Here is a 17,514-nt window from a genome sequence, read left to right on the forward strand (position 1 = left end):
GGAAGGGTTGTGAGATAAGTTTAAATAGAAGCAACTATTTTCAGTCAAACAAATCAGTCACATTGATTAGTAAGCATGTTTTCTAAATACTTTGGGTTAATGACTTAGGAGGGTAATAAGGTTTCCAATTTGTCCGTATTATGTCACTAAGGTTTTTTTGTGTGTATTAGACCAATATGGTTGTTATTACCGTTTAGAAATAATCATTTTACCGGTTTTAAACAGTAAAATGACTATTTCTAAACGGTAATAACAACCATATTGATCTAATATGCACAAAAAAAAACCTTAGTGACCTAATACGGACAAGCTGAAAATCTTATTACCCTCCTAAATCATTATCCCTTTTTTAAAACAACCGTTTGTAAAATAAAATAAAATAAAATAAAAATAGTTCGTTACTCATTTAGAGATTAACCCCTTTAACATTTGAACTTTTTTCAAAAGCCTATTTTCTAAATAGCTATATTACTAATATCTTTCTCTATAGCATTCATGTTATCATACTTGTTTCAAAACCATGGCACAATGCTCTTGTCCTTTAAGATGATCCATATACTCCACCACGCTAGTCCAACCCACATTGCATACTGTACAAGTTATCGAAGCACAAGATGCTGTTCCCCCTTCTTTCATCATCTTCTTCCTCTTTACATCTCCATCCTCTTCACTTGCTAATGAGTCATTAGCTTTCCTTTTACCCTTTTCCAAAATTACAACTTTACCCTCCTCTCCATTCATCAAATCCTGTAACATTTTTTCTCCTTTCATTCGCTTTCCAGTTTTATATTCGGCTTTTTTGTGTTTCTTCCCTGAAAGGTGCCTGTGGAGCTCACCATAGGAAGTGCAACAAACCTTACAAAGTTCACATCGTGTAGAGCTTCCTTCGTTTGGATTTACAACTTCGCCCTTGGTCAACTTCCCCGAATCAGTATGGGTCGAGGGCAAACCCGTCATTTTCTTTGATTCTTGAAGATTCCTCTTATGATTCCTCCCTCGCAGATGCCTGTAGAAGGTATCGCTGCTATAATCGATCTTACAAACTTCACACCATCGAAACTTAACGTCCTTTGAATCCTCAAGTTTTTCCACATGCTTGGAAACTGGTGTCTTCGCCATTGAAGCAGTAGGCGTTGTCGATGGTGGGGTTTGTAATTTTTCTGAGTCTTTAAGGTTTTTCAGGTGATTTGTCGCTGGATTGTGTTCTAGAAGCTTCTGTTCGCTGTTACAAGTGACTGTTTTACAAACTTCTTCTTCCACTTTCTCTGTGCCATTGTTGGAAGACTGAACCAGAGTACCATTGTTTACCTGATTTCAACGAATTTTCATAAATCAATTTTCAAAAAAGGATGTAATTATACAGTTAACACAGTAATTTTGTTCAATTGTTACCTGGGTTTCTTGTTTCTCACCATGGAGATGCTCTGTATCTATGTTTTGATCATGGCATACCAGATCAGGAATGGTGCAAGTAAACAAAGATTCAATTGAGGGTGCATTTTGTAAGAAATCTTCCTTCTTTTTCTTCTTCTTATCGGATTCATGGTAAGAATTAGCGTCTGCAACCGGTGGTGGCGTTTCTTGGTTGATCGAAGATGAAACAGAGAGCTTTTGCGAATTTTTTAAATGCTTCTTTCCTTCCTTGTGTTCCCTTAACATTTCCTCGCTGTTACAGAATACATTACAGATCTCACAACGGATGATTTGCGAGTTTTTACTATCTATCTTTGTTTCTACAACGTCATTCACGATCTGCGGAGGACTAATTTCCGAGTTTGTAGGGGAATTGGAAGCCATGGGCGCCATTGGAGGTTCAGTGAAGCTTCCACCTGCCTGAATAAAGATCGCTAATGATTTCCATTCCCATTTTATCGAGTAACAAAACAATATTAAATTGATTCAAGATTCGTAATGAACTCATAATTAATTATTTATGAAATTGAAAAAAGAAAGTACTGAAACAGACTTACAAACTCATCGTCATGAAGCAAACCCAATTATCCAACTGTATAGCTTACAAACTTCATCCGTTGACAATAACAACAAATAAACAATGGACTAAAAAATGAGTAAGGTGGGCCCTACAACCATGAACTATGGTGACGGAGGTACAAATCCGTCGTCGCCCCACTGAAAGCGAAGGGACTTTCGCAAAAATCACGATTTTGAATTCTTAATAGGGGACAAAAAAGACATGGAACTTAGAGCGTAGGTACTTACATGTTCAGATGGAGTTAAATCACTTGTGTTTGTGTATGTAATGACATCAGTTCGTGAAGCTGCACAAGGGTCGACATCTAATGGTGACATCGGCTTTAATATATCATCAGCATTAGGTTTAGGGTTCAAGAACGAACAGGGGTGGATTCCTTGAGGATGAATCATGGGTTTGGGAATGTTAAATGATCGCATTGGAGGATTAGGGTTTGGAAACAGGAAGAAGGAAGAAGGAAGATGAAGATGAAGATGAAGACGAAGATGTTTGCTGTTCTTACAACATTTTTGTTTCAGGAATCAGGGTTTGAGGGTTTTGATGATAAAAATTGGTTGTTTGCAAGCTTTTAAGTCTTTGTTAGATTCAAATATACAGCCATTTATGGGAGAATTTCAGACGAAAAGTGATTGCGTATGCTTGTCGTATTTACCATTTATAAATGACACAGCTAAGAATTTGATTTGACATTAAATCATGCAATTATTTAGTTTATTGCTTTTTCTTCAAATAGTAATTATTAGATTAAAAAAAAGTACCAAAATGTTATAATAATCCGAGAATTTTAGCTAAATAATAATCAAATCCACTCGATGTTTGTAATGTTATAATCCTTCTATAAGATGCATGACAATTGTTTTGTACATCCCATCTATTGACACAACACGAAACTCGACACGAACCCGATACGAAATAAAAATGTTTAAGTAAGATATTTTAACCCGTTTAAATAAACGGGTTGATACGATACGACACGAAAATTAAATGGGTAAGGTTAGGGTTGAGAATTTCAATTCGAATATGACTCGAAAATGACTCGTTTATTTATATGCAAATATTTTGAATTATTTAAATAAACTAGAGAGATACAAAATCAAAACCATAAGTAAAAGAAAGCCTTCGAATTAAATTGTTTTGTAATGTTGAAATGACTTAGTCATCTAGATCAATACTTCATTTCAATTTTTCATTCTCTCCTAAACTACATAGTCTCTTTCACCACTCTCGCATCCTCATGACCTTTGTTATCCGCCTCTCCAACTCCCACTCTTTTAGTTTTGTCATTTGAACTTACTATGACTTCAACTATTCTGCCTCCAAAGTATTAGCTTTTCCTTTCTGCCTACCTAACTCCTACTCTTTCAACATGCTCAATCTTTTAACCTCACATGACACGATGTATTTCGAGCTATAACATTAACCCGAACTCGACACGAAAATAAACGGGTTGACACGACACGACACGTTAATCAAATGGTTCGGGTTAGATTCAAGCACTTTCAACCCGTTTAGTGTTTCGACACGACACGAACCCGACACGACACGACACGATTGCCAGCTCTAAGAAACACCCACATGAATAATTTAATAAATAATTTAATAGAGAAAAGGTTAAAAAAAAATAGCTATCAGGTATATAACAACCGGTGGTAGACGCAGAACGTTCTAATAGAGGCAGCACTAAATTTTTTTTCCGAAAAATCTAAATTAATAGTGACATTCGTATTTTAAGCCGGTGCACCTAACAGATAAAAAAAATTACACTACGTGTTGGAATCGGAGTAGTAGCGTGGGACCCCCCGGGCTCCACTAAGGTCCACCACTTATAACAACTGAGCATACCCGGGGGAGTGATGTGACCATATCAGTGCTTAGTGGTAGTTGTGGCTTGGGGCCTGAATAAGGCAAAGACATTGGACACACACACACACACACTCTCTCTCTCTCTCTCACTCTTTATATATATATATATATATATGTGTGTGTGTGTGTGGGGGGGGGGGGGGGGATGTTTGGGCACACCATGCCTTCAAAATGAAGGTTGTGTGATGGTTGTAAGGGTGGAGCTATATGGTGGAGCTACATGGTGTAGGTGTGGTGGTTCTAAGGGTGGAGCTACATGGTGTGTTGTTTGTAAATTGTATAGCCTTATTGATGGGTTTTAGTCATAAGACATCCTATGTGCTCATACAAACCCTAATGCTTGGATCTAGGTTTCTCTATTGAACATGCTTTGAATCCAAGACTATAAACCTTAATTCTAACATACAAGTAATCATATTAATATGTAATTAGGTTTAAGATCATACCTTGATTGTTATGTAGCAATAACAAACCTAATTCCTCCTTGTATTGGCTTTGGAAGGCTTAGAGTCACAAGTGTCACTCCTCTAATGGTTCACAAACACCATAAGCAAGAGGATGAAGAGGAGAGAGGATGGAGGCTGCCAAAAACGTGTGCAAACCCTTACAAGAACATTAGCCACGTTTTTTTTTAGCCTTAAGGGGTCTTTATATAGTTGGGCTATTAGGGTTATCTAACAAGGAACCCCTAATTTGGATGCTTAAGCCCTAAGCAACCCATAGACTCCTTTAATTAAGCCCATGGACGATTTCCTTATGGGTTTCCCATTAGAATTCGTCCATCCCTTAATACAAGGCAATCCATGGCCCAAATTGCAATTATCCTATAATTACAATTCCAGTCCCTTAAGTTTAATTAATCTCTTTTAGTCACAAAACTAATTACCAATTAATTATTGACTAATATTAATTAAACAATATAATTTCTCCTTTAATATATTATTCCCATAATATATTAATAAATCATATTTAATCATTTCTCTCCATAATTCATCCTATCAAGTTGCTTTGGTGAAGGCAACCCAAAAGGACCATGCACCATCGGGTCAAGTACATACCAAAATAGTTATGGACTTAGACACTAATCCAACAGTCTCCCACTTGGATAAGTCTAACAACTATTCTGCGTATGACTTCAGATCCTGATCTGCAATCGTAGCTTTCCAAAGTCGCTGTCAACTCTGATCATATCAGATACACGTGTCCTTAGATAAGGGATCATATATTCCTCCATTCTAGATATCGTATGAGATATGATTTCAAATCATTCTCTTTGTACTATATCTCGATTTCCGATTTATGACGACAGACTAACTGAACAAATCAAATTAGTCCTAGCCCGGCCGAGCATTTACGTATGTCATCACTAAACCATCGAGGGGCCCAAAGATATCGCTTTTATTCTTTGAATAAAAGGAACGGATAAACTTTGATACAATGTTTGCTTGCACTCACTAACCAAATCACACACAACAATATGTTTTATAACACCAAGTTACTAGTGCGTTTACATATTATCAATGTGCAACCGATTAGCAAGATACAACTCACACATCTCGGTTTCAAGAATATAAGATGTTATCGTCTCACTAATCACTCGAGATAGTGATCCAAGTGAGCGTGGGTTTAATCCAATGCTCAAATCATATTCATAAGCACTCATGAACGTTGCAGCAAACATTTGCTTATGTCTAATACTTTTCTAGACAATCCACACACCAATTCATGTCAGTCTTCATTCATATCTACTTCCAACATATGAACGACTATGGCCCGTTTGAATAATTCGATTATTCTTAATAAACTCAATTATTCTGGAAGTCAAAACATTCAAGGTGAAACACAAAAATAATACTAATCCCATATGGCCTCAAACCTTTGAGTATAAACAAAACACATTTTATTTATCACCATATCGATTACTCATTATCTATCGTTTCGGGTAATCAACTTCTTACTTGAATTCCAACACTTGTCCCATGCTCCTAGCATGCACACAATGTTTACCTATGGTTCTTACTTTTGTGAAATAGACAAATTGAGCACGTTTCCAATCCTTCTCATTTTACAACTCCAAATCCATTTTCTTAAGTGTAAGAATATCAAATTCTCGCTACTTATAGAATATGCTAGATTCTAACACTTTATGCAACGATCCTTTCGTAATGTCACTGCACCAAGGTCACAAAGACTATTGCCAATGATATTACAAAGTCCTCTACCGGAGATTGTTACAAGACAATTCCTTAGATATGATGTCTCTCACTCAAAGTACATTCCTTTTAACATCCTTTTGCATAAAGGTTTCTAATCTAGACATAGATTTTCAATATTTACTTCCCAATATGGACACGCTTCCATATTTTCCATATGACAACTAATTTCTTAATAGAATCTTATCTATTCGTGATGATGTCGATATTTTCCATCCAATATGGAAACATTTCCATAATTTCCAATACTATACTTCCAACTACTCACAAGCAACCAATCCTCGTCGAACTTTGGATTGTCCTTTGATAGTTGTTTAATTATTTTAGTCAAAACCGATTCTAGTCCCTTTTCCCTCTAAATGCGCTAGACATTTGGAAAATTTTAGAATGGTCAAACATTAAAGCATTTGCAATCGATCCTATACCCGAAGCGTATGGGACACGACGCACAATGTTTTATTTGATATGTTCTCAAAATTCGAATTGTGAAGAGGAATGCCGTAATCATAATCGAAAATTTAAGAACACACTATGTACCCTTGACTAAATTTATTAACATTCCACAACCTAATCCTTTAGATTTGAAATGAAGCATAATATTCTCTCCCTTAATTATAGCAAAACAACTATACAACCCTTACGACTTTGCAAGGTATAACTCTTGTTTTTCTATAATTAATATTGCCAACTATGCAATACGTGCCTTAATAATCATACAATCATAACATTTATGCTCCCACTATCATGATGATTATTATAAAACATAACACTTATGCTCCCACTAGCTTCGACATGTATTCATAAACATCTTAACTTCCAGAAAGACAAGACCTATTGGATTTCTTAAGTCCATGTTTTTAATGCTTAGTGCTTTGATAATCTTTTATCAAGGCTTCTTGAACTTATACACCTTTGCCTTAGATAGTTCATATGTGTGTCTTAACAATTAAGACTAATTGCCAAACCTCACAATTCAAATTATGGAAAGGGATGTCGTAACCATGATCGAATTCGAGAATGCAATTTTACAATCACTATCTTTTAAAATCTTTCTTAGTGAAAGCATTTCCTCACAATCATTTTCATGAATGAGGAAATCTTATGACACTTAGATTTAAATGGTGTATTTGTTCCTATCCATGTGAATTTGTTAAAACAAAGTTTACAACAAATTCAGACTCATATGGACCGAACTTTCTTAATCTTGATTTCTTGCCTTATGGTAGCACAGCTGCCCACCACGTCTTCCAAGTAGTTAAGCAGCTCACCTTTTCCTATCAATGTACTTTCCATTGATCAAGGTCCTTGCCTTTTATGTATTCAAATGAGAACTCATAGGACTCACATGCATAATTAACTCGATTGGATTGGCACAGAAACAAAATAATGTCTTCACGATAGGTTGTAAACCTCAACTCGTGTGCTAATGATAATCGATAAGGTTTATTTGATTTGTTCTTGAAACTTTTCAAGACTATTAAGACTCCCACTGACTCCTTGCCATATACGATTCTCTTATAAAAACATTTCTTGACAAACAAATATTCAAGAGTTAGTGTAGCTTTTATCAAAACAAAACACTTCATAATTTTTGTCTTAGTTGGTCTTTGTCTTATCCAAGACATCACAACTTTCCACAATTGATGAATGTTATAAACCTTCTTAATACTATTCACTCAATGTCACAATCTTGACTTTAAGACTTGTTTTGGAACGAAGTATGATTGACTTCTTGATTTGACTATTTCTTCAATCTTTGATTCCTCTTCTTAGACATACAATTGTACTAAGATTCACTTAGAGGATCAATTGAGATATGGTTCTTAATCATTAAGACCCATTATAAAGCATAAAAGCTACTCTCCCTTCTTCTTAGAATGGAGAAACTTTTATCTTTCTGCCTACTTGATTCTTCTTATTCGTTCTACTATTGATCTAAACCCTTTAATCAATTCAGAATTACACTTTATCTTGTAAGTGTAATCATATTCACTAAGCCTTTAGTAAATCATGACGAATATATTTGTTACTCTTATGTTGAACTTGATCAACACACAACTTTGTGTACTCGATCTCCTAATCCTTCACTTGACACTTTGTCAATGAATTAGTCTAATTTCCAAATACGAAATTTCTCATTCATCATGCAACCAAGTTGCGTGATTCCAAATTTCTGTCCAATTGAAACTTTGGGTGATGAGAAACTCTCCCTATTTGGTAAATTCTCGACGTTTCCATAAATAACATAACTAAGAATCATATCCATTCGTTGTAGAAATATGCAAATATCAATTTTCATAACAATTTCATTGTAAGGAAGTAAACAAATAAATAAGTTAAACAAAATTTATTTTATTTATAAAAGCAGCGGAAAAACATTTGTCCTTACAATGCAAAATCTATTGAAAACTATGTAAAAGGAAAATTTCTAACAACTCTATCATAACTATCTAAGCTCAAAATCCAATCTTCAAGTCCACGCGATCGAGATCCATCTCTTGTGATTAGATTCACCTTGCTCTCTTATCAAGCTTCCTTTCTTTTCACCGATCCTTCAAAACATTCAAATGCAGTCTTATCACATCATGTATTAAGAATCAATGAATAGGAAATTAATGGAGTTAGATAGTGGATTCTTACCTAAAGCGTAGTCATACTTTTGACTCTCCCATCTCTTAGATCTCTTAGGTAAATAGGGCAACTTCGTCTCCAATGCCCCTTCTCTTGGCAATAAAAGCAAATTGACTCCTTTTGGAACAGGACATGGAACTACTTTAGACATCGCCTTTCTCTTATGATCAATCTTTTCAATCATAGCATGTCTTTCGTTGCCATTGTCTATATCCATAGAGGTCTCGAAGGTAGATTCACCAATCAACTTTGCTTTTCTATTACGCCAAACCATTGCTGATTCAGCAGCAATAAGCATACAGGTGAGATCTATAAGGGTCACGTTGCGGTTCACCATATAGTACTCTCTTACGAACTCACTATATGAGTTAGGAAGTGACTGAAGAACCCAATCAACAGCCATTTCCTCACAGACAACTGATCCCAACAGTGTGACTTCATCCCTAGGACGTGTGCACACACCGACTTTCCTTCTTTATGTTTACTTGCCAATAGGGCTTGAGTGATATTGAACCTTTCAATTTTACAATCTTGTGGGTTAGGGGGAATAATTGGAGGAGGAGGAGTAAGTGAAGCATGATTTCTTGTTCCTCGATCGAATCGTGGAATATCATCTTCATGTGGAATGCTTGTTCCACGGGATTTGAGAAGACCATAGTTGTCGAACTTTGACATCGGGAGAAAAACGAATTCAAGTTAGTTGATTGATTAAGTCCCTGGTAAATCACCCAAATGAAATTCCAAGGCTAGGACCCAACACAATATCCTACAACTCGGGAGAGGGATGCCGTAACCCAAATTGCAGAACATTTGAAGGTAAGTGAATGATGATTCACTAATTTCCACCATGAAAAACGAAAAAGAAATTTAAGTTTTAAATCTATGAAAACTCCTAGATCCTTTGAGATTCATTGAACATTTCAATGGCATGTTTAAATCTCGATATGCCCCTCTTGTTTGTGACTGGGATGCCGAGGATCACAAAGCGGGTGTGAATAACCATGCAAACTACATGGTGCCCTCACATGTTACACTCACCTATTCGATGTGCCGGTAAACCACACACGCTCCACCGAACTATGACAAACATTGATTCACCCTTTGCTACCTTTGCTTAGAACCATTTAGTGTGCCGGTAAACCACACACGCTCCACTAACGTCTTCGCAAGGGCACAAAGTGTAATTTCATGGAATTGCATCAATTCACTTTTGCCTAAGTAACTAAGATTGGGAATTTGAAAAACATTTAGTTACTTTGTATTTCATTATACTTATAATGGAAGGTTTCGTCCTATCCTACCTGTTCGGCTAACGACCCTCCACTAGTCAAGAGTGTGGTGGGTAAGAGTGGATACCCATTCAATCGCCATTTTATAGGCAATTTCCTTTAACACCCCTTATAGACCAGCTTCGTGAATGAGGCCTACTAACGGTAAGACTGACTTTTACTCATACATATATATAATGTTAAACCTTTAATGTTATATATAGTATAGGGTGTATTTTATACTTTTAAAATTCAATTAAAAGGTTAACCTAAACCTTTATGGATTTATTAAATCTCTTTTAATTATACTCCTTAATTAATTAATAAAACCATAAGGGTGTGATTTGAACTTTTCAAAACATTACTAGGGTTTTAGAATTTAACATTTCTAATTAAACCTTTAATCAACTTTTAAATTCCAAAACTTGAGGGCAAAATTTGAAACCTTTTTCAAAACATTAGGGTTTTAACTATTTAAATTTCAAAACTCCAAAACCTTTGGGTTCAAATTTAAACTATAAAACCTAAAGGGGAAAATATGAAACCTTTCATAACAACAAGGATCAAATAACAAATAATTTTAAATTAACATTTAATCACATAATTAACCATATTTGATTTATTTAATGATTTCTTGCAAAACAATTTATCAATTTACTCAAAATAATTAATCAATTATCTTATAAGGAAACAATTATCTTGTTAATTGATAATTATCTTTAATTAGATCAAGAATATAGTCATATATATCATAAAATCGGATTTATATTGATCTAATATGATAAGGTAACTATCTATATGCAAAAACAGCAAGAAATCCCGAGATAAGCATTATCTGACGAGTTGACTCGTTGAGTCTGCATGGACTCGGTGAGTTCAGCCATGGACTCAGCAAGTCCAGCCTCCACAATCCAAAAAATCGAATTTTTCAGTTATACAATGCATCAATACAATTGAAACCAAGCAAGGCTCTGATACCACTGATGGGTTTTAGTCATAAGACATCCTATGTGCTCATACAAACCCTAATGCTTGGATCTAGGTTTCTCTATTGTACATGCAAGTTATCCAAGACTATAAACCCTAATTCTCAGGGTTGAGCCCTATATAAAGAGCATCATGTTTCCTCTCCAGCCTCTTTATCACCCCCTTGAGTCCCAGAAACCCTAAAATCATGGAGAAGCACCATTGTTGAGTGGATTGGAGCTTGGAGAGGTAATTGTTGAAGAAAGTTTGGAAAATTGAAGGTGTTGAGCAAGGGGCTTTGCTTGGATTCGAGTTCCTTGCAGATTTGGGCGTTCCTTTGAGGTAATATCTCGTTCTTAGGCTGTTGTTCTCTTCTCTCTTCATTTTGGGGTTTGGGGGGAAGCTTACCTTGGGTGATATTGGAATCTAGAGGTTAGATCTGAGGTTGCTACCTCAGATCTGGAATGGAGGAGAGTTGGAATGCAGGAAAGTCCCTGTGTTGAGTGTTGGATGAAGCTATCTTGTCCCAAACCTTAGCCCTAATGTGCATAATGCATAGATCTCTTTGGATTCACGTAAAGATTGCCACTTTACGTGATGGATGAGTTGTAGGAGGCTAGATCTATGTTTTGGATCAATTGCATGGTCTGGAACGCTTTTGTTTGGATGCAGACCGGTGGTACTCGGTGAGTCACATGGGTGGACTCGACGAGTTACTTGAAGATAAGTTGGAACTCGACGAGTTGGATGAACAACTCGGCGAGTAGATTGAAGATAGCCTTAGACTCGGTGAGTCTGTTCTTGGACTCGGCGAGTCTTGTCGAAGAGTCCAAATATTTTCTGGTTGAGTCGAGAACCGGCGAGTCAAGGGATGACTCGGTGAGTTATGTGCGAGTGGACTCAGAGTTGTTGGACTCAGTGAGTCTCGGGGTGACTCGGCGAGTTAGGTCGCGGGTTGAGTGAAGTTTTGAGTATGGGAACTCGGCGAGTCATAGGATTGACTCGGCGAGTCATAGGATTGACTCGGCGAGTAGGGTCAGTCAGGGGTTGACTTTGACCTAGTATTTGACCAAGGGTTGACCAGTGGTTTCCAGGGGTATTTTGGTAATTGTTGATTATGATTTTGAGTTCGATGCATTGGTGGCTGTCCAGTGGTGGAGATCGTATCAGTGATCGGAGCAGCTTGGGTTATCTGTTCAGTCGGCAGTTTCGAGGTGAGTTATCCTCACTATATCTATAGGGTTCAAGGCACCAAGGCCAACCCTTTTATCGGATGGAAATCCGGGTAATTATCTGTTGTATGATATTGCGGGATATGGGCCGGAAGGCATTATATGTTGTGGGTCGGAAGGCATTACATGTTGCGGGCCGGAAGGCAATGCGATGTGGACCGGAAGGTCATGGCCTGGAAAGGCGTATGTGCATAATTATTATGTTGTCTGAATCGTAGGGTGATGTTATGCTAGTGATCGGCTAGGTTGGTATCTTGATTAGGGTAATGATATGCTATGTGATTTGTTGATCGATTTGCTAACTGTGAATTGTTATATGATTACATGTTATGTGTATGGTTGTCTGGTCTGGAGTGTAACCCGGTATGCATGGTTGTTCTATGTTCTGTCATGATATGTATGCTTTTATGTTGTGGGCCGAAAGGTGATATTTTATGGGCCGGAAGGCAATGTGTTATGGGCCGGAAGGCGATATGTTTTGGATCGGAAGGTTGTGGCCTGGAAGGGCGTATATGTGGTTGGTATTTTGGGGATATCTCACTAAGCTTTCGGGCTTACAGTTGTGGTTTTTATGTTTTCAGGTTCTCAAGAGTCTGTGGCAAGGCAAATGCGTGATCGTACCGTTCCTCGCGTTGGTGTTTTATGAAATGGACCTGGGAAATACTCTGTTAAATAATGTATTGAAAACCTTTTTGTAATAACATTATTAAAATGGGTTGTTTTGGAAAAGTTTTAATTGTTTCGAAATTTCGGTCGTTACAAGTTGGTATCAGAGCCTTGGTTTGAGCGAACTGGAGGAACGCTCGTGTGACTCCAGTCTCAAATCGAGGAGGGTTTTAAAAAGAGGAAATAGAATGTTTTTTTTTAAATTAAGTAAAGGAGGACGCAGAGGTACGATCAGCCGGAGCCAGTAAGTAACCCCAAATTACCATTCATGACATTTGTTTTATTGAGCTTTGATAGAACAGCATGCTAGAGTTAGGCTAGGGATCTTCAGGAATTCATGTTAATGTTGCCTGATTGTGATGCCTGTAGCCTAGGGTTCCTTATGGGATATTTTCAGTGTTCCTCTAGTGGTGAGGGTTAAGCGTTGTTATGCATGTTTCTCTAGGGTGTTGTGGTAGTACTTCATACAAATATGGGTAGGTGTGGAAGGTAGTATGGGCCCGTACTACTGAAAGCACAGGACCCATATGCGTATCAGGGAAACCATGACCTCTAAGGTTGGGTAGAGAGTTGGTTCCCGGGATAATGGGAAGAGTCTGAGGTTTTCTAGTATGTTTTCAGTATGGAGATTTCGAGGCATGCTGGAAGAGGATCCGGGTCAGGATCGGGTACAGGAGGAGGAGTTGCGGACGGGTCAGTATCGCCCGAGGTTATCGGTCAAATGAGTACGCACGAGTTGGATGCGAGGATTCGTGAGAGCCTGCATGATGAGGTTGCTGCATTGTTCCGGGCCGAGCTGCCGGAACTGTTTGGGTCGATCAAGACCGCCATGGTGGAGTATTTTGATGAGTGCTATGCGGCTCTCACGGAGACGGCTGCCGCGGTGGCTACAGTGGAGGTAGCAGTGGCAGGGGGAGGAGCTGATAGGGATTTTCAGTATCGGGACTTCGATAATACGGAGCCTCCCACCTTCGATGGGGTTCAGAACCCGATTGTTGCTATGAGATGGTTATCGGACGTGGAGGGGTGTTTCTTCACGTGTTCATGCACTGCTGATCTGAGGGTGAGGTGTGCTCTGAACCTGTTGAGGCTCGGGGCGAAGGATTGGTGGAGATTGACCACGGGGTCATACTCGGATGCGCAGAGGGTTGCGGTTTCATGGGATCAGTTCAGAGAGATGTTCAGCGCTCGCTATGTTCCGCAGGATGAGAGGGAAATATTGGCTCAAGAGTTCCTTGAGCTGAAGCAGGATTCGGAGTCGGTGACTGAGATCACCAGGATGTTCACTAAGAGGGCGATGTTTTTGCCCTAAGTTCGCTTCAGAGCAGGCTCAGATGTCCCGATATCTGAGTATGCTCAAGGGGGGATATCAGACAGTTTGTGTCTGCGCAGGGGTGCGGGACATTGTTGGAGTTGCAGGAGGCCGCTAGGCGGCGTGAGTTAGAGATTAAGTTGCAGTTGCGTGAGCTGAGGCAGGCTCCGGTGCAGTCACGGCCGGCGCCGAAATGGTCCAAGACCGTTGATGTTAAAGTGGGGGATCTGAGCAGCCACACTTGTGGGAAGTGTGGGAGGAGTCGCACCGGAGTTTGCAGGTCCGGTGGTGCATGCCGCAAGTGCGGAAAGGAGGGGCACTATGCGAGGGATTGTCGACGGTCAGCGCCGGTTCGGGATTTGAGGATTTTCTATCATGGTCGTCAGGTTGGACATATGAGGGTCAACTGTCCACAACTTTCCGTGGGACCGGTGCAGGCTCCAGCACCGGCCACTTTGAGGATTTCAGGAGAAGGTTAGGGTGGAGCGGAGCCCCCAAGGGCTCAGGGTCGTGCTTATCAGCTTGCGGCAGAGGAGGTCAGCGCAGTGCCGGATGCAGTTGCAGGTATGTTTCTTTCTTGATGTCATGTTATCCTGCGATTATTATGGCGTATTGTTGTGCTGGTATCTTTGTGTGGTTTTCGATGCGGTATTCGTCGTCTTGCGGGTTGAGGTTTTGGTTATGGATTCGTGTTTCGGGTTTTCGTCTTGATATCCATTGTTCCTTGAGGGTTTGGCATGGTTATGGATTCGTGTTTCGGATTTTCGTCTTGGTATCCGTTGTTCCTTGAGGGTTTGGCATGGTTATGGATTCGTGTTTCGGGTTTTCATCTTGATATCCGTTGTTCCTTGAGAGTTTGGCATGGTTATGGATTCGTGTTTCGGGTTTTCGTCTTGGTATCCGTTGTTCCTTGAGGGTTTGACATGGTTATGGATTCGTGTTTCGGGTTTTCGTCTTGGTATCCGTTGTTCCCTGAAGGTTTGGTATGGTTACAATTTGGTGTTTTGTGCTTTCGTTGGTTATCATTCGTGAGGGTTATTAGTGGAGATGCGATATTGGGTTGAAGGTCGGGTAGCATCGGCTTCCCGAAGAGTGGTTAGATACAGTTTGATTTTATTTCGAGCGGGCTAATCAGTGTTGATGTGAGATCTCGTTAAGGTTGTTTATGGTTGTGGGAAGCAGTCCACGTGTAAGTGTTTTCTTTGTGCAGGGTTGTTCTGGAAGGTCGGTGATGGCGACCGGTGGTTGTTAATCAGTGCTATAAGTGGGGGAGAGTTGGAGAACTCTCTGGGAGATTGATGAGTATTTTAGAGTGCTTAGCTGTTGGGATTCAGCAGTGTTCTGTCAGCCCAGAGTATAGGCTGATTGGAGCAAGTGTCGGGCATGCGGGGCGGGATACAGACCTAGGGCACTTGATTGTGGAGGTCGGGGAGTAGGCTGGGATCGAGTATGTATGATGGACTTAGAGTTCGGAACCCCCTAGAGGGCTAGAACGGTATGCATGGGAGGGTTTCCGGGGGTGACAGCTCGGAATGATGAAAGCTAGTTGAGCGGTCCAGAATGGGCTGAAGGCCTGGTAAGACGGTCCAGTCATGCTGAAGACTCTGCGGGTATTGTTGGATCAGTTTGAGGATATGGATTGGGTATGTCGCAGTGTGTTTGCATTAGAAGGTCTGGCCCCGGGTAGTGATCTTGATGAGTTGAGATAGTACATGGGCTTGAGAGTCCCTGCGACGAGAGTCAGAGTATGTGTGTTGGATGGATAGCGGATACGCTATGAAAGGGGTGGTGTAGCGTTGGGCGAGCACCGTGGCACTTGTCAGAGTGACAATGTGGTCGAGTGGTTTCCTTAGTAAAGGAAGAGAGAGTGAGGTGTAACTCCGAGAGGGAGTGCAAGTTCGCGGAAGGGAAAGCGGCAGAGCAGAGTTATGATTTGAGTGATTCGAGTATGGTTTTTGAACAGCATGTTTGTGGCAGTAGAATAGAAGCTCATCCAGTTTGGGATGTCTGCTGAGGCCGCGGAGGGAATTCCGCAAGTGTAGAGCCAAGAGGCTCGGAAGGGACGCAGGGAGAGAGTATTGGACTCTCAGTGTGATTCTGATCAGGATATTGGGTATGTATTAGTGGTTTATCCTGGGGGATGTTTAAGGATATTATCAGTATATCAGGTTTACCCAACCTGAGGGTGTTAGAGCTAATTCAGCATGTGTATGCGGTTGCAAGGGGAGAACTCATGAGAGTTGCTCTGAGATTGAGAATGGGTCTCTCAGTTTTCCCGGAATGGATAGAGTGGGATTCGGATCGGGAATCCTATGGTTCATGGTTTTCTAGCCCTTATGGGTCGAGTGATTGTTGAAGATTTGGGGCAGTGATGCATCTTGGGTAATTTTCGGTTATTGAGTGTGATTATCAGAGGCTACTGTCGGTGCCCGGTTAGAGACGGTGGTCAGGACACCGTTAAGGGAAGGGAAAGTGCGTTCGAGTTTCGACGGGTATGCCTTGTGGGACCTGGTCTGGTTAAGGCCAGATGGCGCGTTGTGGGAACATCTTTGGAGTTGAGTTGCTGCAGGCTTCGAGGGCGAAGCCTAATTTAAGTGAGGGAGAATTGTAACATCCCGAAATAGCAAGAGTTGAGTGGAAGGGCTAAAAGTGTAATTTGGGAAAGAGTGAGTCGGCGAGTCTATGGATGGACTCGGCGAGTAGAGTCGCGACTTGGTCGCGTGTTAAATAGCCGACTCGGCGAGTCAATGAGATGGACTCGGCGAGTAGGCGCTGAGTGGAGAAAACCCTAATTCTCGGGGTTGAGCCCTATATAAAGAGCATCATGTTTCCTCCCCAGCCTCTTTATCACCCCCTTGAGTCCCAGAAACCCTAAAATCGTGGAGAAGCACCATTGTTGAGTGGATTGGAGCTTGGAGAGGTAATTGTTGAAGAAAGTTTGGAAAATTGAAGGTGTGGAGCAAGGGGCTTTGCTTGGATTCGAGTTCCTTGCAGATTGCGGCGTTCCTTTGAGGTAATATCTCATTCTTAGGTTGTTGTTCTCTTGTATCTTCATTTTGGGGTTTGAGGGGAAGCTTACCTTGGGTGATATTGGAATTTAGAGGTTAGATCTGAGGTTGCTACCTCAGATCTGGAATGGAGGAGAGTTGGAATGCAGGAAAGTCCCTGCGTTGAGTGTTAGATGAAGATATCTTGTCCCAAACCTTAGCCCTAATGTGCATAATGCATAGATCTCTTTGGATTCACGTAAAGATTGCCACTTTACGTGATGGATGAGTTGTAGGAGGCTAGATCTATGTTTTGGATCAATTGCATGGTCTGGAACGCTTCTGTTTGGATGCAGACCGGTGGTACTCGGCGAGTCACATGG

General features: G+C 40.1%; 1 protein-coding gene across 1 annotated transcript; it reads right to left on the reverse strand.

Annotated features, from left to right (window-relative positions):
• Positions 1 to 399: 399 nt before the first annotated feature.
• On the reverse strand, positions 400 to 2,540 carry LOC145038931 (uncharacterized). Its single transcript, XM_078987138.1, has 3 exons — positions 2,221 to 2,540; positions 1,393 to 1,833; positions 400 to 1,308 (listed from the first exon to the last, which is right to left on the reverse strand). The coding sequence occupies exons 1-3, from the start codon at positions 2,410 to 2,412 to the stop codon at positions 502 to 504; spliced, it is 1,440 nt and encodes a 479-aa protein (XP_078843264.1). The 5' UTR covers positions 2,413 to 2,540; the 3' UTR covers positions 400 to 501.
• Positions 2,541 to 17,514: the final 14,974 nt, after the last annotated feature.

Source organism: Lactuca saligna, chromosome 4, assembly GCF_052625555.1.
Source record: "Lactuca saligna cultivar CGN05327 chromosome 4, ASM5262555v1, whole genome shotgun sequence".
NCBI lineage: Eukaryota > Viridiplantae > Streptophyta > Magnoliopsida > Asterales > Asteraceae > Lactuca > Lactuca saligna.

Bases quoted from the DNA above. Each gene is read 5' to 3' on its own strand.
- LOC145038931 (XM_078987138.1), bottom strand. From the start codon at position 2,412: ATGCGATCATTTAACATTCCCAAACCCATGATTCATCCTCAAGGAATC. The intron at 1,834-2,220 runs GTAAGTACCTAC...ATCTTTATTCAG, and splicing joins ATTTAACTCCATCTGAACAT to GCAGGTGGAAGCTTCACTGA. The intron at 1,309-1,392 runs GTAACAATTGAA...CGTTGAAATCAG, and splicing joins GTGAGAAACAAGAAACCCAG to GTAAACAATGGTACTCTGGT.